The sequence below is a fragment of the Papio anubis genome, chromosome 10, assembly GCF_008728515.1.
Source record: "Papio anubis isolate 15944 chromosome 10, Panubis1.0, whole genome shotgun sequence".
NCBI lineage: Eukaryota > Metazoa > Chordata > Mammalia > Primates > Cercopithecidae > Papio > Papio anubis.
Genome location: NC_044985.1, coordinates 84634107 through 84657945, shown reverse-complemented (window position 1 = coordinate 84657945; position 23839 = coordinate 84634107). Strand labels below are relative to the sequence as shown.

General features: G+C 42.8%; 2 protein-coding genes and 1 non-coding gene across 18 annotated transcripts in view; 2 read left to right on the top strand and 1 right to left on the bottom strand.

Annotated features, from left to right (window-relative positions):
* Positions 1-3489, bottom strand: part of NIF3L1 (NGG1 interacting factor 3 like 1) — a 58221-nt gene extending 54732 nt beyond the window's left edge. For 10 of the 14 annotated variants that reach the window (XR_002516225.2, XR_004176709.1, XR_002516226.2 and 7 more), the window contains exon 1: positions 421-3375. Coding sequence is in view for 10 of the 14 variants with exons in the window: in XM_021923864.2 (XP_021779556.1) it covers positions 421-856 (436 nt within the window). In the remaining 4 variants the exon portion in view is untranslated. Of the gene's footprint in view, positions 1-420 lie in introns of all 14 variants that reach the window. The other 4 variants (XM_009182724.3, XM_009182725.3, XM_031651884.1 and 1 more) reach the window with 4 other exon arrangements.
* Positions 3417-22975, top strand: PPIL3 (peptidylprolyl isomerase like 3). 3 transcript variants are annotated; one of them, XM_003907792.4, is made up of 7 exons: positions 3417-3529; positions 5313-5387; positions 7217-7291; positions 11049-11142; positions 11994-12061; positions 16773-16891; positions 22396-22975. In XM_003907792.4, exons 2-7 carry the CDS (start codon positions 5385-5387, stop codon positions 22520-22522), a joined length of 486 nt encoding a protein of 161 aa, XP_003907841.1. In that variant the 5' UTR covers positions 3417-3529; positions 5313-5384; the 3' UTR covers positions 22523-22975. The 3 variants fall into 3 exon arrangements, with proteins under 3 accessions (XP_003907841.1, XP_009181001.1, XP_009181000.1); XM_009182737.4 differs by lacking the exon at positions 3417-3529 and adding an exon at positions 3708-3856; XM_009182736.3 differs by lacking the exon at positions 3417-3529 and adding an exon at positions 3999-4112.
* On the top strand, positions 11663-11769 carry LOC116269376. The gene has a single exon (XR_004176837.1). It is a non-coding gene; the product is annotated as a U6 spliceosomal RNA (small nuclear RNA).
* Positions 22976-23839: the final 864 nt, after the last annotated feature.

Genomic DNA, 23839 nt, shown 5'->3' with positions numbered 1-23839 from the left:
TAAAATCCATACATCATTCCCTAGGCATAAGTAAACATTCACTAAAAACATTCACTAAAACCCAGATGTCTATTTGCCTGATTTATCAATCAAGTGTATTCTGGAGAGACCTGAGCTTTCAATTCAACAAGCATGTTTCAAGTGCCCGGGTGACAGGCATTGTGCCACAAAAGTGAGGAGTCACGAAGTTCAGCCCAGTAAGGAAGACTTCTGCTCTCCTAACTCCATAAGAATTAAAAATGTTTCCTTTTTCAAACGCAATTTAACTGCCAAATTTCAGCAACATTATTTTAAATGTATTATACAAAAATGGAATCATACCCTCCCCAACCCTAAAGCAGTTAAAACTTTACTGGAAAGACATTCTAAGGTTTCAAAGTATTTGCAGGGAAAATATCAAATATGAAAGAAGCTTCTCACCAAGCCCTTTAGCCAACCAGTTGTTGACGCCCTGGGGTGCGGCATCATAGGCTGTGTGAGGAGAGTAGATACCGACTCTGTTCTCCAGAGCCTGGATCACCAGGCGCTCCTTCCAGGTGTTCCAGGTTATGCGCTTCATGGGTCGGAAGATAGGCGGATGGTAGGAGAGAATGAGGTCTGCCTTCTTTTGCAGCCCCTCCTCCATCACTTCCTCAGTCAGGTCATTGGTCAGGAAGAGCGTATTTACAGTATGTGGTGGGCTTGGTTCCACCAGTAATCCAACATTGTCCCAACTCTCAGCAAAGGAGAGGGATGCAAAGTCATTCAAGGAAGAAAGGAGAGCCTTCAAATCCATGAAGGAACGGGAAGAACCGCAGATCAGAGAATCTACAAACCGGACTGTCGTGGGGACCGGGCGTACACAAGATGACAACATACAGAAATCAGGTAAAGTTCAAGTTTCTGAAGTCAAAACAAAGAAAATGGTACACAGGTACACTTTAGGCCTGGATCTTTGAGGTATCAAAGCATATGGGCAAAAGAACTGTCATCATAGAGATCTGGGTTCAAATAGTGGCTCTGCCACTTACCAGCACACAGTAACTTAGGTAAACCATTTAACCTCTCCAATCTTGTTTTCTCACCTACGAAACGGAGATACTATAGCCCACCTCACAGGCCATCCAGAGGAGCAAATGAATTGTGTAACCTAGCAAAGCCTGGTACATAATACACAAACGTCCATCCCATCTCCTGCCTCACACACCCTTGTTCTTATTCTCCCTACCCTTGCTTCAACCAACCTCCTCCCTAATCCATTTCTCTAAATATTACCCTTCCTTTTCCCAAACCCCCTTCAACTTCTTAAATAAAACTTTTCTTGACCTCCCTTTTCAGCATCCTTCCCAAGGCTCCCAACCCCTCAGTATTCTCATTATTGTGTGTGCCCATTATGCTAAAGCTACTATGGAATAGGAACTATCTTTAATAAATCTCAGTATCGCTAATATAAGCCAGCACTAACTGCTTACTGCATAGAATGACACTGCTCACCTCCCCTGATTGCAACAGAATTTGGAGTTGGGGTGGTATATACTGACATTACAATGTGCTTTACCAAAAAACAGAATAATGTGGCGGGGCGCCTGTAATCCCAGCACTTTGGGAGGCCAAGGCAGGAGGATCACGAGATCAAGAGATAAAGACCATCCTGGCCAACATGGTGAAACCCCGTCTCTACTAAAAATACAAAAATTAGCTGGGCATGGTGGTATGCACCTGTAGTACCAGCTACTTGGGAGGCTGAGGCAGGAGAATCGCTTGAACCGGGGAGGTGGAGGTTGCAGTGAGCCAAGATCGTGCCACAGCACTATGGCCTGGGCAACAGAGTGAGACTCCGTCTCAAAAAAAAAAGAATGTTTAAAATGTCAAGTGCTTTATCAGAATCAAGAATCAAGGAATACACAGGCAGGTCACTCTACAAATGGGCAGGGTCAAGGCAGAAGAAGGGAGAAGCCACTGCCCCTTAAGCAACATTTGCTACACAAAGGCCAGGCTCAAGAGGTGGAAGAGGGTAAGGTATAGGGTACTTTTCCCATGTAGCCTGTAAGCCTTCTAAATATCTACATCCAACAAGGAACTGAAAAGGCTGGCAAAAGAGGAAAGGTGGGAGGGCAATGGAAAGGTAGAAAAAAACTGCTGGCTCCAAAATATGCACAATTAGTAAATGTTTAATCAAATAACCACAAAAGATAATGCTGTCAACCCCATTCTTAAACCTACCACTTATAAACTGTTTGAAGAAAAGCATTTCATAGTATGCACAATAAGAAAGCATAGCCAACTGTAAATTTGATGAAATATCCATAAGCCAATTATTCCAAAAGCAATTTTTCAACGTTTCTATTTAATGAGATGAGGATGCTTATTTAATACATTATTTGAAGTGATACGGGGTCTCCAAAAACCACTCGAGGTCTTGTAAGTTTGTTTTTGTTTTCTTTTTGAGACAGGGTTTCACTAGTTGACTAGGCTGCAGTGCAGGGGCGTGATCTCTGCTCACTGCAGCCTCGACTTCCTGAGCTCAAGCAGATCCTCCCACCTCAGCCTCCTGAGTAGCTCGGACTACTGGCGCGGAACACCACACCTGGCTAATTTTTGTATTTTTAGTAGAGATAGAGATTCACGATGTTGCCCAGGCTGGTCTCAAACTCCTGCACTCAAGTGATCCACCTGCCTCGGCCTCCAAGAGTGCTGGGATTACAGGCGTGAGTCACCGCGTCCGGCCTTGGAAGATCTTCTAATGGTCCTCATAGTACTCCGTTCTCCAGCATCTTCTACATCTGGCAAGCTCGAAAGTGAAACCCTAGTGGGCCACCATTCAGGTTTTGAGTTATTTACTGCAACAGATGAGGAAACTGCGAGGCTACATGGCCACAGTCAACAACGACAACAGGAGGCAGGATAGTATGGTGGTTAAGAGCACCGACTCTGAAGCCAGTCTGAATCCGAGAGCCAGAGCTGTGCAACAACAGGTAAATGACTTACCTATGCATTTTCCTCCTAAAAGGAAGTAGTGCCCAGGCCACAATATCGCGAGATTTATATGTAAAGCTGCAAACAGCTCCTGTCCTAAAGTAAGCACTGTTTACTACTAAGTAGCATCAGTAGGGCCCCTTTGCAAGTTGCAAACCGCTCCCTCAACGTTACCTCATCTATGCCTCATTTCAGCGCCACTTCAGGCCTTTTCCAGGGCAGTGAAAAACCACGAGACACAGCCAGTAAGTCTGAGTCAGGACCCCTGACCCACTAGTGCGCTGTGCTCTCGTGCGGCAGGGCAGTTTTCTGACCCAACCTCTTCTGCTCTGCAGCACCAACACAACAATCACAGCCGACCCCAACCGGCACCTACCGCGACGGTCACAACTACACTCGCGGGTTTTTAAATCGCCCACTACTCACCAGTCCCGGAAACTTCGCTGCGTCACTTCCGGTCCTGCGTTGGCGCTCCGGGCGCTGTGGCAATGGGCTCCCCGTAGCGAGAGAGCTGGGCGGAAGTGGTCCTTTCCGTTTGGCAGCCGAGTGTAAAGTATTGCTTGAGGTTGGCCAGGTAGTTCTCGCCTTACATTTCTCTTCCCCGTGCATTAGTAGAGCTCCGTTTCACTTTCAAATTTCCAGTTGGGGATAAATTACATTGTCGTTTTGGTTTGAGATAGGAAGGAGAGGGGAAGGAGGAGGTGAGGCGGTAAGGGGCGTTCTCTCTCTTGGGTCCCGCGCCCAACTTCCGCTGGCCCAAAGAAACTATGATTTTGAACTAACAGACCTATGCTGGCATCTGCGATTACATTTTTCCTGTTTTAACAACGGCTGTGCCGGGCGCGGTGGCTCACGCCTGTAATCCCAGCACTTTGGAAGGCTGAGGCGGGCGGATCACAAGGTCAGGAGATCGAGACCACGGTGAAACCCCGTCTCTACTAAAAAATACAAAAAATTAGCCGGGCGCTGTCGCGGGCGCCTGTTGTCCCAGCTACTCTGGAGGCTGAGGCAGGAGAATGGCGTGAACCCGGGAGGCGGAGCTTGCAGTGAGCCAAGATCGCGCCACTGCACTCCAGCCTGGGGGACAGAGCGAGACTCCGTCTCAACAACAACAACAAAAAAACAACGGCTGTGCTAGACAAAGTGGTGAAGCCCAAGTATGGAGTAACGTCATTAATTTTTTCATTCACTTATTCGAATGCTTGCTGAGTTTTGTGTTGCTACTGGTTTAGTTCTTGGAATACTGCGAGTGAACAGTTGGGCGGCGAGGCTGTTGTTAAAAGAAGGGCCCTGCATGGTGGCTCACGCCTGTAATCCCAGTACTTTGGGAGGCCGAGGCGGGAGGATCACTTAAGGTCAGGAGTTCGAGACCAGCCTGGCCAACACGGCGAAACCCTGTCTGTACTAAAAATACAAAAATTAGTCGTGCGTGGTAGTGTGCGCCTGTAGTCCCACCTACTCGGGAGGCTGGGGCACGACAATCACTTGAACCCGGGAGGCGGAGGCGGAGGTTGCAGTGAGCCGAGATCGTGCCACAGTGCACTCCAGCCTGGCGACAGAGCGAGAGTCCGTCTCAAAATGAAAAAAAAAAAAAAAAAGAAGAAGTTCGTAGTATATTAGTGATAAGTGCTGTGGGAGAAGGAAATAGGAATGTCCTAGGGCTAAAGGGCTAACGCAGTTTTATGTAGGATTATCAGGTCAGTTAAACTTGACATTTAACCAGAAATGTGGAGGTGAGGAAATCAGCCGTAGAGATGTTCGAGTGTAAGAATTCCAGGCAAAAGGGACACCCAATGCCTAGACCCTAAGAGTATCTGGGTTATTGGGGGACTTGCAAGGAGGCTCTTGAAGAAGAGCAAGCAGGGCAAGTAGGAGATGGGGAGGCTTGAATCGGGTAGGATCTCTCGTCATTACTTCTGTAGCTGGGTTTTTATTACGTAGAGGTTGCCATTAGAGTATTTGTTTTATTTTTATTTTTTATTTTTTTGACGGAGTCTCGCTCTGTCACCCAGACTGGAGTGCAGTGGCACAATCTTGGCTCACTGCAGCCTCCGCCTCCCGGGTTCAAGTGATTCTCCTGCCTCAGCCTCCCGAGTATCTGGGACTACAGGTGTGTGCCACCACACCTGGCTAATTTTTGTGTTTTTAGTAGAGATGGGGTTTCGCTATGTTGGCCAGGCTGGTATCGAACTCCTGACCTCAGGTGATCCACCCGCCTCGGCCTCCCAAAGTGTTAGAATTATAGGCGTGAGCCACCGCGCCCGGCGAGGATTTTTATTTAAAATGTGCAGTAAAGATGAGCGTGTGTGAGTTAAGACAGAAAAATGAGCATAATTCTTTTTTTCTTTTGGGACTAGAGACTTATTTTTAAACTGGCTGTAAGGCTCTGAGAAATTACGTAGTCCTTCCTGAAATCACTAAGAGGAAAAATGGTAAGTTTTGAACAATTTTTATGAAATGTCTTTCATTGTAAGTAATTTTTAGAAATTCAGTCAAGGGCAATAAAAGTGCAGTGGAAATTGCAGTGGCAAGATAGAGAAATTGTATACCATTATTCCACTTAATATGGAATAATTCTTTTAAAAAATACACAAAATTACTTTAAAATTCTTTAATATTGTCACTTAAAATGCACAGAATTTAGTTTCGCTCTTGTTGCCCAGGCTGGAGTGCAGTGGCGTAATCTCGGCTCACTGCAGCCTCTGCCCCCTGGGTTAAAGTGATTCTCCTGCCTCAGCCTCCCGAGTAGCTGAGATTACAGGCACCTGCCAGCACGCCCAGCTAATTTTTTGTATTTTTAGTAGAGACAGGGTTTCGCCATGTTGGGCAAGCTGGTCTCGAACTCCTGACCTCAAATGATCTGCCCGCCTTGGCCTCCCAAAGTGTTGGGATTACAGGCGTGAGCCACCACGCCCGGCCAGAATTTACCTTTTATGGAGAAAGGCTGATTACAAGATAGATAGAAATGGAAAGGGAGAGTTGAAGGAGCAGAAGAGAATAGACAGGTCTGACAATTTTAATTGGATTATTTTGCTCTAGATCTAAAGTGGGCAAGTAAGCTGGGCGCAGTGGCTCACACCTGTGATCCCAGCACTTTGGGAGGCTGAGGTGAGATGATTGCTTGATCCCAGGAGTTCAACACCAGTTTGAGCAACATAGTGAGAACCCTGTCTCTACTTTAAAAAAATAAAATAAAGTGGGCAACTAGAACCTGAAGTAGAAAAAGCAATGAGAATAGTGCCCTGCTTCTCCCTCACACATCTTTAACCTGGTCATATTCTCTAACTGCTACATACTATTTAAGAAGAAGAAGGCTGGGCGCAGTGGCTCACACCTGTAATCCCAGCACTTTGGGAGGCCTAGGCAGGTGGATCACTTGAGGTCAGAAGTTCGAGACCAGCCTGACCAACATGGTGAAACCCTGTCTCTACTAAAAATACAAAAATTAGCTGGGTGTTGTGGCATATGCCAGTAATCCCAGCTACTTGGGAGGCTGAGGCAAGAGAATTGCTTGAACCCAGGAGGTAGAAATTGTAGTGAGCAGAGATCACACCACTGCACTCCAGCGTGGGTGACAGAGCAAGACTCCATCTCAAAAAAAAAAAAAAAATGGAGAAATGAAAAAGGAACCCTCCAAATTGTTTTCTCCCTCTCTGGAATACAGTATTACATCAAGGGGTATACAGGTTACAGAAAAACAGGTACAACAAAAACAAAAAGCAAGCAAGAAAGCACTGTGGTTATCTCTGAGCATTTAGGATTTTAGGAACACTGACACTTGTTATATTTTTGTTAGTCGAGAAAGGAATTATTTTTTAACCTTATTTCTCAGAATTAAATTACCTAAGGAAAATGGTGGAAATTATGTTTTGAAAGATCATTTTCTCATCATTTTTCTATAAATAAGGATGTTGGTGAATTGCCATGTACATCAATAATACATAACAATTGTTTTTATTTTTCTTGATAAAATTCAAAGTTAAAATCTTTCCATCAAAATATTTACTTCCAAATTTTTATCATGGATACTACTTAACCCTAACATTTATATTCTGGAGTTTTTTCTCTATGTTGAGATCAATTTTGAGGAAAAAATACAACTTAGCTCTAAGAGCTGCTTTGTGGACGAGTCATCTCTGAAGCAGTATTTCTGTCTGTTTTTATTCAGATTATCATCTTGAATATCCACATAGGGAAATAAACAATGCATAAAGTCACCTAAAGAAATTTCATTTGTTCTCACATTTTCTCTCCTTTTTAGTCTGTGACACTGCATACAGATGTAGGTGATATTAAAATTGAAGTCTTCTGTGAGAGGACACCCAAAACATGTGAGGTAAGTACCATTTACATATTCAACTTCAGTTAATACAACAAGATAACCACTTTGGAATTGAATAATCTAACCTAAATAACAACAACAAAACTTTCTGTAAAACCATTGTTAAGGAAAACCAGCCATCATAACTTCTGGCCTGATTTCCACTTGTTTGTTCAAATGTGGATCAAAGAGAAGGTAGATAATTTTTCGGTAACGATAAGAGTAGCCAGTATCTTTTTCTTTTGACTGATTTTCCTCGGGAAACATAATCATTAGGACATTATATTACTTTTTTTCTTTCTTTATTTTTTATTTATTTATTTATTTTTGAGACAAAGTCTTGCTGTGTCCCCCAGGCTGGAGTACAATGGTGCGATCTCGGCTCACTGCAACCTCCGCCTCCCAGGTTCAAGCAATTCTTCTGCCTCAGCCTCCCAAGTAAGTGGGATTACAGGCGTGCACCACCATGCCTGGCTAATTTTTGTATTTTTAGTAGAGACAGGATTTCACCATGTTGGCCAGGCTGGTCTCAAACTTCTGACCTCAGGTGATCCATGCACCTCAGCCTCCTAAAGTGCTGGGATTACAGGCATGAGCCACCGCACCCGGCCTTTTTTCTATTTTTTCAAGACAGAGTCTGGCTCTGTCGCCCAGGCTGGAGTACAGTGGCATGATCTTGGCTCACTGCAACCTCCGCCTCTGGAGTTCAAACAATTCTCCTGCCTCAGCCTCCCAAGTACCTGGGATTACAGGCACCCACCACCATGCCCAGCTAATTTTTGTATTTTTTTATTTTTATTTTTATTTTTTTATTTTTTTTTATTTTTTTTTTTTGAGACAGAGTCTCGCTTAGTCGCCCAGGCTGGAGTGCAGTGGCGCGATCTCGGCTCACTGCAAGCTCCGCCTCCCGGGTTCACGCCATTCGCCTGCCTCGGCCTCCCAAAGTGCTGGGATTACAGGCGTGAGCCACCGCGCCTGGCCATTTTTGTATTTTTTTAGTAGAGACGGGGTTTCACCATGTTGACCAGACTGGTCTCAAACTTCTGACCTCAGGTAATCTGCCTGCCTCAGCCTCCCAAAAGTGCTGGGATTATAGGCATGAGCCTCTGTGCCCGGCAGAATATTATATTAAAGAATTGTTGTATATATATATATTTTTTGAGACAGGGTCTTGCTGTGTCGCCCAGACTGGAATGCAGTGGTGCAATCACGGCTCATTGCAGTCTCAACCTCCTGGTCTCAAGCAATCCTCCCACCTTGGCCTCCCAAGTAGATAGGACTACAGGTGTGTGCCACCATGCCAGGCTAATTTTTTTTAATTTTTTATAGAGATGAGGTCTCACTATGTTGCCCAAGCTAGTCTCGAACTCCTGATCTCCAGCCATCCTCCCCACCTCAGCTTCCTGAAGCGTTGGGCTTACAGGCGTGAGCCACCATGCCTAACCTGTTCTATACATTATTTTGCCTGTTTGTTTATATATATTTATTTATTTATTTATTTTTGAGACAGAGTTCTGCTCTTGTTGCCCAGGCTGGAGTGCAGTGGCACAGTCTCGGGTCACTGCAACCTCCGCCTCCCAGGTCCAAGGGATTCTCCTGCCTCATCCTCCTGAGTAGCTGGGACTATAGGTGCCAGCCACCATGCCCGGCTAATTTTGTATTTTTAGTAGCAATGGGGTTTCACCATGTTGATCAGGCTGGTCTCAAACTCCTGAACTCAGGTGATCCACCCGTCTTGGCTGCCCAAAGTGCTGGGTTTACAGGCATGAGCCACCGCGCCCGGCCTGTTTCACCTGTTTAAATGACAAGGATGGAAGGAAGAAGAGTCACCTGTATATATTCATTTATTCAACGATTATTTATGGCTGGGCATGGTGGCTCACATCTATAATTTCAGCACTTCGGGAGGCTAAGGTAAGCTCAGAAGTTCTAGACCTACCTAGGCAACACAGTGAGACCCCCATCTCTAAAAAAAATACAAAAATTAGCCAGGTATGGTGGTATGAGCCTGTTATCCCAGCTACAAGGGAGGCCAAGGTGGGAGGATTGCTTAAGCCTAGGAGGTCAAGGCTATAGTGAGCTCTGATCACATGGCTACACTCCAGCCTACGTGACAGAGCAAGACCCTGTCTCAAAACAAAACAAAAAAACCATTATTTGTGAAAGGCTATCTTACCCCAGAGTCTGGAGATACAGTGATGAGCAACAGACGTTCCTTACCCTCATGGAGCCAATATTTTAGTTGTGAAAATAAGCAGGGCAGGAAAATTAAGTAATTATATTTTTAAGAAATTATTTTTATTTATTTATTTATTTTAAAGATAGAGATGAGGTCTTACTATGTTGCCCAGGCTGGTCTTGAACTCCTGGACTCAGGTGATCTTCCCGCCTCCCAGAGTACTGGGATTACAGGTGTGAGCTGCTGTGCCTGGCCTAAAATTAAGTAATTCTAAAAGGTGATAATGCCTTGAAAAAAATTAAGTGTTAAGATAGAGATTAATGGGAAAGGAAGAAGGTGAGGGCAGACGTAGCCAATAAACTAATACTTAAACTAAATGCAAAGGTATGAGGGCATCTCTGGAAAGAGGTATAAAAATAATATTCCAGCTATTCAGATTCAGAAAAGGTTGTGAAATAAAATTTTAAAAAATTCCAAGGTGAGGCACAGTGGCTCACACCTGTAATTCCAACTTTTTGGGTGGCTGAGGCAGGAGGATCATTTGAGCCCGGGAGTTCAAGACCAACCTGGGCAACATAGAGAGACATTGTCTGTACAAAAAAAAAAAAAAGAACATTCCAGGTATAGAAATATCAGGTATAAAGTCCCCCAGGTAAGAAAAGCTGCCCTAGGCCGGGCGCGGTGGCTCAAGCCTGTAATCCCAGCACTTTGGGAGGCCGAGATGGGCGGATCACAAGGTCAGGACATCGAGACCATCCTGGCTAACACGGCGAAACCCCGTCTCTACTAAAAACACAAAAAATTAGCCGGGCGAGGTGGCGGCGCCTGTGGTCCCAGCTACTCGGGAGGCTGAGGCAGGAGAATAGCGGGAACCCGGGAGGCGGAGCTTGCAGTGAGCTGAGATCTGGCCACTGCACTCCCACCTGGAAAAGAGGAAACCCCCCGTAAAAAAAAAAAAAAAAAAAAAAAAAAAAAAAGAAAAGCTGCCCCTTTTGGATTAATTGTCAGAATGCTGATGGGGTTTAGGTAGTAAACAATAAGAAAGCAGTTCTTAGTATATGTGATGAGGAGATAAGCCAGGTACTGCAGGGCTTGTTAGGCCCTGCTGATGATTTTGTTTTGTTTTGTTTTGTTTTTGTCGCCCAGGCTGGAGTGCAGTGGTGTGATCTCGGCTCACTGCAACCTCCGCCTCCCGGGTTCACGCCATTCTCCTGCCTCAGCCTCCAGAGTAGCTGGGACTATAGGCGCCTGCCACCACACCCAGCTAATTTTTTTGTATTTTTAGTAGAGACGGGGTTTCACCGCAGCCAGGATGGTCTCGATCTTCTAACCTGGTAATCCACCCACCTCGGCCTCCCAAAGTGCTGGGATTACAGGAGTGAGCCACCATGCCTGGCCGAAGATTTTGTATTTTATTCCAAAAGGAGAAGGAAGCTATTGAAGTGTTCTAGGCAGGGAAATGACATCCAAAGTAATGCCAAAAGTCATAGTTTAAATATGCTGCTATCAGGTTTTCAGTAAATATGATTGGTTCTTTGTCTTAACTAGGTTTCTGCTGCATCATTTCTCAATCATTATTTTTACTCTTTTCAGAATTTCTTGGCTCTTTGTGCCAGTAATTACTACAATGGATGTATATTTCATAGGAATATCAAGGGTTTCATGGTTCAAACAGGAGATCCAACAGGTAAGTTATTCCATTAACTAAGATCTAAGGAACTGAACGTATAGTATGAAGAACTGGGTAAAAGAAGAGGAATTAAAAACGTGGAGTTTTTGTTTTGTTTTGTTTAATAAGTTCTGTTCTACAAGTGCAGAACATGTAGGTTTGTTATATAGGTATATGTGTGCTATGGTGGTTTGCTGCACCTATCAGCCTGTCATCTAGGTTTTAAGCCCAGCATGCATTAGCTATTCGTCCTAATGCTCTCCTTCCCCTTGCTCCCCACCCCCAAACTAGCCCCGCTGTGTGTTGTTCCCCTCCTTGTGTCCATGTGATCTCATTGATCAACTCCCACTTATGAGTGAGATCATGCGGTGTTTGGTTTTCTGTTCCCGTGTTAATTTGCTAAGAATGATGGCTTCCAGCTGCATCCATGTCCCTACGAAGGACATTATCTCATTCCTTTTTACGGCTGCATAGTATTCCATGGTGTAATTTTAAAGCAGAAATTATTAGCACCTACACCTAAAATATGAACAATATTGTGCTCACTTTGGCAGCACATATACTAAAATTTGAACAATACCGAGAAGATTAGCGTGGCCCCTGCACAAGGATAAGACGCAAATTTGTGAAGCTTTTCATGCTACAATATATGTATGAACAATATTTACAAGAAGGGTTATTCTGTTTTGTTTTTTGTAGGTCTGTTTTAATCTTCAGGTCTGTGAAGTTAAATTTGGGGAATTAGGAGAGGCCATATCAAATTGTGTTTATATTTAAGCAGTCAAACTCTATTCCTTAAGTTTTGGGAAATGAACTTGTTATCAATTTTAATTAAATACTTCTTTCGATTTGCTTCTCTTGTAATATAGGAACTGGAAGAGGCGGCAGCAGTATATGGGGCAAGAAGTTTGAGGATGAATACAGTGAATATCTTAAGGTAAATCCTCAATGCTTTAAAAATCTATTTTTTGAAAATATTTTTGAAAAAAAATTTTTTTTTTTTTTTTGAGACGGAGTTTCACTCTTGTCGCCTAGGCTGGAGTGCAGTGGCGAGATCTCGGCTCACTGCAACCTCTGCCTCCCGGGTTCAAGTGATTCTTCTGCCTCAGCCTCCCGAGCAGCTGGGATTACAGGCATATGCCACAACACCTGGCTAATTTTTTTTGTATTTTTAGTAGGGATGGGGTTTCACCATGTTGGTCAGACTGGTCTCAAACTCCTGACCTCAGGTGATCCGCCTGCCTTGGCCTCCCAAAGTGCTGGGATTACAGGTGTGAGCCACCACACCCGACCAAAAATCTGTTTTTTCATGCCTTGGTTATGCATGGAAACTTTGATACACGTGTTATAGTAATACAAGTTAACATCATTGCAAAATGAGTAGACTTTTTTATAGTTTTTGTACATTTGACAAATGATGTCGGGGAGACTTGATAAATGGTGGTCCTAGCCTGACGTATAATGGAATCCCACTACCACATGGCTCTTGATATTGAGTTCATCTTTGAATCTAACCTGAGTTTAACTAGTAGTGTACCAAAGAGGCTTAATATCTCACCATAAAATTCATATTGAATGACATGAAACAGTGGCCTTTTTTGAGAGTGGGGAGGAAAGACTATCAAACTTCTGGTTGCAATGTTGCCCATTATCAGTACCCAGCTTTTATCATCTTCTGTTAGATGTTTGAATATCCCTGTATTAATCTGACTTAATACCTGTGGTAGATCACAACTAGGTTAAAGAGAAGTGCATATAAATAGTCTTTACCATGGTAAAATTAGGGATTTTTAATTTTCTTTGTTATATTTTTGTGTGTTTTTCAAACCTCTGTGGAGTCATTTTTTTTTTTTTTTTTTTTTTGTCTAAAATAAAAAACTAGTGCATGCCTAGTTTTAAAAATCAATTCCACTTCCCAGAGATGCCTTCAGCTGATGACTTACTATGTGGTCTTTCAAACTTTGTATCTCCATAGAATGACAACTTTACGACTAGAAAAAGAGCGATGAAGTATCCTCAATCAGGGCCGGGTACAGTAATCCCAGCACTTTGAGAGGCCCAGTAAGGAGGATTATTTGGGGCCAAGAGTTTGAAACCAGCCAGTGCAACATAGTGAGACCCCCATCTCTACAAAAAAAATACAAATATTAGCCTGTTGTAATGGCATGTGCCTGCAGTCCCAGCTACTCAAGAGGCTGAGGTGTGGGGATTGCTTGAGCCCAGGAGATGAAGGCTGCAGTGAGCCAAGATCATGCACAGAACAAGACCCCGTCTCAAAAAAAAAAGTCTATTCAATCAAAATATGCAGCTTAAGTGTATTATTATATTTACATTACATTAAAATGTACCCACAAAAATTCTGAAAAAAAATTCATTGCAGTGTTTATCTCTGGATGATGAGACTAGGAATAATTTCTTTTCATTTTGCTTTTTTTAAAACCTTTTTTTAGAGGCAGGGTCTTACTCTGTCCCCCAGGCTGGAGTGTAGTGATGCAGTCTTGGCTCACTGCAGCCTAAATTTTCTGGGCTCGGATGATCTTCCCACCTCAGCCCCCAGAATAGCTGGGACTACAGGTGCATGCCACCATGCCCAGCTAATGTTTGTATTTTTTGTACAGATGGTGTCTCACTATGTTGCCCAAGCTGGTTTCTTTTACTTTTCTATTGTAAGGAAATATATTAGTTTTGTTACAGGAGTTGAGGCTGGGAGGTGATAAACTTTTTGAAAAGTCAACTTTTTCCTGAATGAATAACTAAACAATTTTTTAGGTATTAATTACTACATTAATGACTGCTTCCATATACCAGTTGAAAACCAGAGACTGGCTATGACAGAATCACCTGTGAAACTTTGTTGTTTGTTTTTGAGACTGAGTCTCACTCTGTTGCCTAAGCTGAGTGCAGTGGCCTGATCACGGTTCACTGCAGCCTTGACCTCCTGAGCTCAAGCAGTTTCTCCTGCATCAGCCTCTCAAGTAGCTGGACCACATGAGTGCACCACCATGCCCAGCTAATTTCTGATTTTTTTGTAGAGACGAGGTCTCGCTCTGTTGCCCAGTCTGGTCTGAAACTCCTGGACTCAGATGATCCTCATGTCTTGGCCTCCCAAACTGTTGGGATTCCAGGAATGAGCCACTGCAATTGGCTGGAAGTTTTAAAAGTATAACAGATCACAGCCTTGCCCTCCTAAAAATAAACAGTCAGTAGGGCTGGTTAGGACTGAGACTATATTTTAAGGTTCCTAGATGATTCTTTTGCAGGCAGAGTTAACGACCATTACATGCCTGGTGCAGTGGCTCGCCTGTAATCCCAGCACTTTGGGAGGCTGAGGTGGGCAGATCACGAGGTCAGGAATCAAGACCATCTTGGCTAACACAGTGAAACCCCATCTCTAGCAAAAAATACAAAAAATTAGCCGGGTGTGGTGGTGGGTGCCTGTAGTCCCAGCTACTTGGGAGGCTGAAGCAGGAGAATGGCATGAACCCGGGAGGCAACGCTTGCACTGAGCCGAGATCGTGCTGCTGCACTCCAGCCTGGGCGACAGACCAAGACTCTGTCTAAAAAAAAAAAAAAGAACCATTATGTATTATACACCTTATACACCAAGGTTATAGATATGTATTGACTGTTCATATCTTCTGACCCAGGAATCCATTCCCAAATGTTTACTCAAGGGAAACTTGTAAGTATGCACCAAGAGATGTGTACAGGAGTGTTCTGATATAGTGTTTGTAATAGCAAAAGTCTAGAAACAACCCAAATGTCCCTTGATTGTAGATAAATCACCATGTAGATTGTGGATAAATTGCAGTACATTCATCAGTGAAATATCAGTAAAAAATCAGTAATAAACTATGGCTATGTGTACATGTATGACCTTAGAACTGTAACAGTGTTATTTGTAGAGAGCATTTCCCAGGAGACTAAAATGTTAGGATGTAATTATATTCAGAAGGAAAAGGAAAGAATGTGTTGTTTAGGCATGTGTAATGTGTTAGGGCTGGGCACAGTGGTTCACTCCTATAATCCCAGCACTTTAGGGGGCCCAGGTGAGAGGACCACTTGAGGCCAGGAGCTTGAGATCAGCCTGGGCAACATATTGAGCCCTTGTCTCTACTAAAAGTCAAAAAATTAGCCAGGTATGGTGGTGTACATCTGTAGTCTCAGCTACTCAGGAGGCTAAGGTGGAAGGATTGCTTGAGCCTAGGAGGTCAAGGCTACAGTGAGCTGTGATTGCACCACTGTACTCTAACCTGGGTGACAGAGCGAGACCCTGTCTCTAAAAAAAAAAAAATGAAAAAATGAAAAAAAAAGTATTAGAATAGTGGTTACCTCTTGTAGAGGCTGAGGTAATAGATGGAGAGGAGCACATAGATATATGTAATTAATTGGTAACTTTTATTTTTTCTTGAGCTCCCATTATCCAATGAATTGGTAAATTTTAACTCTGAAAGCTGGGAAATACGTTAATGGGTGCTTATTTTATTAACTTATATTTTTATTAACTATATTTTTGTGTATGTGTTAAGTATTACATGTGTATGTATTAAATATTACATGTATATGTATTAAATATTACATTTGAGTGGTAAACACCTTTTAGGGAAACAAGCATTAATATTTTTATATAGGTGCATCTCTATGACTTACTAGCATCACCCAATGAATAGCTAAAGCTAGAGTAATTGGTGGAGTTACTTGTAGTGTATTACAGGCACCTCCCTGTAACATAGTTCACAGTTATATCTTCATTCTTATCAGTAAGGTCCTTTTAATTTCTCTACACAGTCTCTGGTAAACAAATATGATAGTAGAGCTAGGTGAGACCTTTCTTAGATTGTTCAGTCCTGGGGTTATAAACTGACTGCCCATGAGTGGAACGCCCACAGATGCATTTTCTATGGCCCATTAGTTTAAAAAAATATATTTAATGCCATTAGTTAAGAGATAGCCTATTCATTTTGCCAGACTTCATCTCTCTTTAATGTTTACATTCTTCCCAATTGTCAGTTTATCTGCTTGACCCTTGTGAGCATCTGAATTATGAATAGACCCTTGAACTAGTCCAACCTCCCTTGTTTTACAGATAAAGAAACTAGCAAGAGTCCATTATATGTGAGAAGAGATTGTGGGCAAATTGGTTTTGTTGCCTACCTCATCGTTTCATTCCAGCACACTATTCCTTAATATAAATGTAAGGATTATTTATATTATTTGTTGGTGTTGCAAAAAGCGTCCATGGCTGTATTTCTTCAAAGTGAAAATGAAATTAATTGAGAAATATGATTTGATATATTAACCTTTTACATACAAGTTTTCAAGTATACAGAAAAAGTAGAAAGGGAACATTTGGATTACCCCTAATAAAAGTTGGTTAAATGTTTTCTTGCTCCCTTAAATATTGTGAAGGCAAAGAGTGAATGTCTTGGCTGGAGTGGCGATTCACACCTGTAATCCCAACACTTTGGAAGCTAAGGCAGGCGGATCACTTGAGCCTAGGAGTTAGAGACCAGCCTGAGCAACATAGTGAGACCCCCATCTCAAAATATTTTTAAAAAAGAAAACAAAGGTGTGCCTGTCTTCTTTCAATACTATATTTGGGATGGTTATATAAAAGCACAGTTAATACTTTGATGTGTCTTTTTCAGCACAGTGTTAGAGGTGTTGTATCTATGGCTAATAATGGCCCGAACACCAATGGATCTCAGTTCTTCATCACCTATGGCAAACAGCCACATTTGGACATGAAATACACCGTATTTGGGAAGTGAGTATTCTGATTATGGTTTTCTTTTAGCATTTAAACGCAGGTGCATATGCTCAGCTGTGATAGTAGCATAACTAATATTGAAAAGAGTGACGCAGAGCGCAATGTCTCACACCTGTAATCCCAGCACTTTGGGAGGCCAAGGTGGGCAGATTGTCTGAGGTCAGGAGTTCGAGACCAGCCTGGCCAATGTGGCGAAACTCCATCTCTACTAAAAATATTTTTAAAAAATTAGTCGGGTGTGGTGGCATACACCTGTAGCCCAGCTACTCAGGAGGCTGAGGCAGGAGAATTGCTTGAACCTGGGAGACGGAAATTATAGTAAGCCACGATCATGCCGTGGCACTCCAGCCTGGGTGACAGAGTAAGACTGCCTCAAAAAAAAAAAAAGAAAGAAAAAGAAAAGAAAAAAAAGAAGAGTGGTGTGAGAGTGTGAGAGCTAAATGTACCTGGAGTTTAAGTGTACTGCTTAGCAACCCTGTGGCCTTGGGAAAGTTATAATCTCCCTGAGCCTTATTTTCCTTATTTTTATAAAAGAGGCCAGTAATTTTTTCAACATTGTTATGCAAATTAACATAGTATATCTATTTTCTTTTTCTTTTTCTTTTTGAGACGAAAGGCTCTCTTGCCAGGCTGGAGTGTGGTGCAGTAGCACAATCATGGCTCATTGCAGCCTCAACCTCCCGGTCTCAAGTGATCCTCCCACCTTAGCCTCCTTAGTAACTGGAACCACAAATGTGTACCATCATGCACAGCTACTTTAAAAAAAAACAAAAAAAAACACGCTTTTTTGTAGAGACAGGATCTCACGGTGTTGCCCAGGCTGGTCTATTTTCATTAATAATAGCATTTCACAGCAACTAACAGATCTGAAAAATAGTGGCTTAAACAAGATGGACTAGCATGGTGGTTCCATTTTGTTACCAGTGTTCTAGTCTCCTCTGTCATAATATTGGCAGCACAGCTCTTACCAAAACTTCTGTGTATCAGGCAGGAAAGAGGAGGAAAGACAAAAGGTGCTTGCTAGCTGATTCAGCTTTTTTAATTAACAGAACTTTCCCAGGCCTGTAATCCCAGTGCTCTGGGAGGCTGAGACAGGAGGATCACTTGAGGTCAGGAGTTCAAGACCAGCCTGTGCAACGTAATGAGAACCCATCTCTATAAAACAGTTTAAAAATTAGCCAGGTGTGGTGACAGACAACTGTAATCCCAACTACTCAGGAGGCTGAGGTGGGAGAATCACTGGAGCCCAGGAATTTAAGGCTGCATGAGCTGAGATCACACCACTGTACTCCAGCGTGGGCAACAGAATGATACCCTATCTCTTAAAAAAAAAAAAAAAAAAAATCCGGTGCAGTGGCGCACGCCTGTAATCCCAGCACTTTGGGAGGCCAAGGAGGGTGGATCATGAGGTCAGGAGATCGAGACCATCCTGGCCAACATGGTGAAACTCCGTCTCTACTAAAAATACAAAAATTAACTGGGTGCGGTGGCGTGCGCCTATAATCCCAGCTACTCAGGAAGCTGAGGCAGGAGAATGGCTTGCACCCGGAGGCGGAGATTGCAGTGAGCCAAGATTGCGCCACTGCACTCCAGCCTGGTGACAGAGTGAGACTCTGTCTCCAAAAAAAAAAAAAAAAAAAAAAAAAGAACTTTCCCGGAAGACCCAGAACTTAGTAATGTGACCACTCCTTACCTACAGTGGAGGGTAGAAAATGTATTTCAGCCACATTGCCACCCTTACTAAAATTAGATTTCTCTGAGTAAGAAGAATGGCTCCTAGGAAGGTGTTTTGCACTTTCTGCCAGGGTATCTGTTAAAAGTACTATATATGGGAGTTCCTTTTATAAATCAGTGGGAAGTCAATTTGTCTGTTCATTCAACAAATAATTATCATGCTTAATAAACCAAGGCACAATTCTAGAGTTTGTTCTATTTAATAGTTTGGATGCCAAGTTAGGTTAATTAAAAATAGAGGACTCCCAGCCTAGGCAACACAGCAAAACCCAGTCTCCACAAAAAAGTTTAAAAATTATCCAGGTGTGGTGGCTCACACCTATGTTCCCAGCTACTTGGGAGGCTGAAGTGGGAGGATTGCTTGAGCTCAGGGAGTCAAGGCTGCAGTGAGATCTAGACAGATCTTTTCTTTTTCATTCCATATACATGTGTCTAATTTACACAATAATAATCAAGGAAAAAAATATTACAACACCTAGTAGTTTGTTTTTTTTGTTTGTAAATAACCCAGTTTCCCTCTTATTTTATCCCTTAACCCATCATTCAAAATTATTGTTCAAGCCGGGCGCGGTGGCTCAAGCCTGTAATCCCAGCACTTTGGGAGGCCGAGACGGGCGGATCACAAGGTCAGGAGATCGAGACCATCCTGGCTAACACGGTGAAACCCCGTCTCTACTAAAAAATACAAAAAAACTAGCCGGGCGAGGTGGCGGGTGCCTGTAGTCCCAGCTACTCGGGAGGCTGAGGCAGGAGAATGGCGTAAACCCGGGAGGCGGAGCTTGCAGTGAGCTGAGATCCGGCCACTGGACTCCAGCCTGGGTGACAGAGCCAGACTCTGTCTCAAAAAAAAAAAAAAAAAAAAAATTATTGTTCAGTTATTACCAGGACTCATTTTACTGGATTTGTGACAAAACTGTAGAGTTTAGAACAAAGATTAACCTTAGGTTCATTAATTCCTTGTTTGTTGTATACAGATGCACACAGATTTTTCTGGGAAGATGATCCAGTAACTTTCCTCTAGTTCTCCAAGGGGTCCGTTTCCCAGATACTTGACTCTACTTAAACTGCCTCAGTTCTACCTGCCGGGTTTTTTTAACTTTTTACCTGAAACCTATGTTTTCTATATTCTCTGTTTCTCTTACTGACACAGAAGGTGAGAAAGCTTTTAAGGACTTATAATTTAAAGACTTAAATGTCTACATTTAGGGGTAAAATCAAAATGTTTTGGTTGAAGTGCCCTTTTTGTGAAAATGCAAGATAAAATGCAAATCTGTTAATTTTTTTTTTTTTTTTTTTTTTTGAGACAGAGTCTCGCTCTGTCATCCAGGCTGGAGTGCAGTGGTGTGATCTTGGCTCACTGCAAGCTCCGCCTCCTGGGTTCACGCCATTCTCCTGCCTCAGCCTTCCAAGTAGCTGGGACTACAGGCGCCCACCACCACATGCCTGGCTAATTTTTATTATTATATTTTTAGTAGAGACGGAGTTTCACCGTGTTAGCCAGGATGGTCTCAATCTCCTGACCTTGTGATCCACCCGCCTTGGCCTCCCAAAGTGCTAGGATTACAGGCGTGAGCCACCGTGCCTGGCCAAAAGCCACTCTTTCTTAGTAAATGTTTTAGACTGAAATTTCCAGAACTTGTATTTGAAGAATAGCTCTCAATATATTTTTTCTTGGTGGTAACATGAAGTGGGATTGCTAGAGGCTGAGTTAACTGTTAGTCTTCTCTTCTCCTATTTTTATTACTTCTTATTGTTACCCAGAAGCAAAAAGTAGAAATACCATAATCAGGCCAGGCACGGTGGCTCATGCTTATAACCCCAGCACTTTGGGAGGCTGAAGTGGGCAGATCACTTGAGGTCAAGAGTTTGAGACCACCCTGGCCAACGTGGTGAAATCCCATCTCTACTAAAAATACAAAAATTAGCTGGGCATGGGGGCATGTGCCTGTAGTGCCAGCTGCTTGGGAGGCTGATGCAGAATTGCTCGAACCTGGAGGAAGAGGCTACAATGAGTCGAGATAGTACCACTGCACTCCAATCTGGGCAAGGGGAGTGCGACTCCATCTCCGGAAAAAAAAAGAAAGAAATACTATAAATAAACAATTAACTGCCGGGCGCGGTGGCTCACGCCTATAATCCCAACACTTTGGGAGGCCAAGGTGGGCGGATCACCTGAGGTCAGGAGCTCAAGACCAGCCTGGCCAACATGCTGAAACCCCATCTCTACTAAAAATACAAAAATTAGCCGAGCATGGTGGCAGGCTCCTGTAATCCCAGCTACTCGGGAGGCTGAGGCAGGAGAATCGCTTGAAACCGGGAGGCGGAGGTTGCAGTGAGCCGAGATCACGCCATTGCACTCCAGTCTGGGGTACAAGAGTGAGACTTCATCTCACAAAAAATAAAAAATAAAAACAAAAACAAGGACAAAGTGGAGTGGTCACCTACTTCAGGACTCTCATTGTAGGGCAATATTGATAATAGTGTCATCTACTAGCTTTCTCCAGCTATTTCCTGTAACACAGAAATCTTTATGACTAGTGTGTTGTAATAAGAAATACATATTTGGACTTCATCCCTTGTTTCTAGCATGGTTCTTTTAAAAACCTTGCAATTTCCTGAGTGACAGGAGTGAAAGGAATATTTTATTGTTCATAATAAGCCCCATTCAACCATACCTGAGTTTATGCTAATGAGGTGACTCTTGGTGGGGTTCTGGATAGCTTCAGAATGGAGGGCTGGTTGCCAGAGGAATCAGCCATGTATTTTTAGAGGGCTGGAACATTCAGTGACCTCCTATTCTTGACCTCTGGGAAGGAGAGAAGGGCTGGAGATTGAGTTCCAGTCACCAGTGGCCAGTGATTTAATTAATCGTGCCTACCTAATGTGCCCTCCGTAAAAACCCTAAACAGGGTTTCAGAGCTTCCAGGTTGGTGAACACAAGTAGATACTGAGAGGGTAACACACCCTGAGAAGAGCATGGAAGCGCTGTGTCCCCCTCTCAGACTTTGCCCTATGCATCTCCTCCATTTGGTTGTTCCTGAGTTGTAACCTGTATAATAGCCGATAATAAATAAAGTGCTTTCCTAAGTTCTATGAGCCATTTTAGAAAATTGTTGAACAGAGCCGGGGGGCATGAAAAATCCCAAAGCATATCTGGTTAGTCAGATAGTACAGATCACAACCGGGACTTGGAACTGGCATCCGAAGTAGTAGGGGCTGTCTTGTGGGATTAACCGGCGTCTCTGTTCACTCTTTGTAGTTAGTGTCACGATTAAATTGTAGGGCCAGGTGTGGGGGCATGCACTTGTAGTCCCAGTGAGACCCTGTCTTTAAAAAAATAAATAAAATTTTGAAAAAATAATTAAGTTGTGGGATACCCAGAGAATTGGAGAATTGGGAAAACCCACACATTTGGTGTTGGAAGTGTGAAAGTGTAGAAAAACAGTTTGTTGTCCCTTTCACTGGTTATATTAGTCCCATTGGTAGCTGTTCTGTGTCAGTGTATGAATGGGGTAGAATATACTTTTAGGTACTATGGTGGAAATATTCCTACCTTTTGTATTGTTAATTAAGGGCATAAAAGTAAATTATTTCTGAATTTTGATCCGTATCTATGATGGAAAATCAATATTTTGTTGTACATTCAACTAGAGAATTCAGAGATCTGTAAGACTTGATTTCTTTTAAGGAGACTGTAATTGTCATAGATATGGATATCATGTTTCAATTTAAGGAAATTTTCATATGTTATATTGTTTCTCTTTCAGGGTAATAGATGGTCTGGAAACTCTAGATGAGTTGGAGAAGTTGCCAGTAAATGAGAAGACTTATCGACCTCTTAATGATGTACACATTAAGGACATAACTATTCATGCCAACCCATTTGCTCAGTAGCTGTAATAGACCTGGACAAATAACTTGACAAATTGCTGGAACACACTTATTGTGGTTTACCCGGTTTTAATTATGTACCCCCTGAATCTAAAAATTTTTTAGAGATTCATCTCTAAATTTTTCAGAGATTACATCATCCTTCTGCTTGTTTACAACTATGATCTTCTACGAAATGATGATACCAAGGGGCACCCAACAGCTTTTATCCCCATTCTTAGAGCATAGTCTTTATTGTAACGATTATCCAACATATTTCTTTAATTTTAATACAAAAAATACATCATTTAATTTTTGTTACATATAAACATTCATTTTTAAATGCTGAGCCTCAAGTGCAGGCATTTTTGAGCGGCCTGATTACGTATTCCTACCACAGCAAGTCCATATCCTGGAAGTGTTACTTTATAATAAAATTAAAAATGTTTTAAGGAATTAAATTGGAGGACAAATTAATTTAAAGTATTGTGTAAAATTACCTTCAGGCTATAAGGTATATATGAAACGTAAATGAACTTCATGTTTAAATTTGGGTCTCATCTCCAAGATATCTTACTATGTATATGCAAGTATCCCCAAATCTGAAAATTTGGGTATTCCTGAAACTGATACCAATGGTAAGAGCTCTGCCATTAATTATTCACTTGATACAGTCAGAAAGAGGAGGGACAGGATAAAAAGTTAGTCTGGAAAGGCCAGCCAATTCGTCTGCTATTTTCTGTGATTTTTTTTTTTTCCTTTTTGAGACGGAGTCTGCTCTTTTACCTAGGCTGGAGTGCAGTGGCGCAGTCTCGCTCGCTGCAACACCTGCCTCCCAGGTTCAAGCGATTCTCCTGCCTCAGCCTCCCAAGTAGCTGGGACTACAGGTGCACGCCACCACACCCAGCTACTTTTTGTATTTTTTTCCAGTAGAGACAGGGTTTACAGAGACCATTTTGGCCAGGAAGGTCTTGATCTCTTGACCTTGTGATCTGCCCACCTTGGCCTCCCAAAGTGCTGGGATTACAGGTGTGATCTTTGGATTTACAGTAAAGGCTCTCTAAGAAGTCCTGGAGGCCGAGTGCGGTGGCTGACACCTGTAATCCCAACACTTTGGGAGGCCAAGATGGGTGGATCACAAGGTCGGGAGATCAAGACCATCCTGGCTAACACGGTGAAACCCTGTCTCTACTGAAAATATAAAAAATTAGCTGGGCGTGGTGGTGGGCGCCTGTAATCCCAGCTACTTGGGAGGCTGAGGCAGGAGAATCGCTTGAACCTGGGATGCAGAGGTTGCAGTGAGCTGAGATCGAGCCATTGCACTCCAGCCTGGGCGACAGT

Bases quoted from the DNA above. Each gene is read 5' to 3' on its own strand.
- PPIL3 (XM_003907792.4), top strand. The intron at 11,143-11,993 runs GTAAGTTATTCC...CTTGTAATATAG, and splicing joins TCAAACAGGAGATCCAACAG to GAACTGGAAGAGGCGGCAGC. The intron at 16,892-22,395 runs GTGAGTATTCTG...TTTCTCTTTCAG, and splicing joins AAATACACCGTATTTGGGAA to GGTAATAGATGGTCTGGAAA.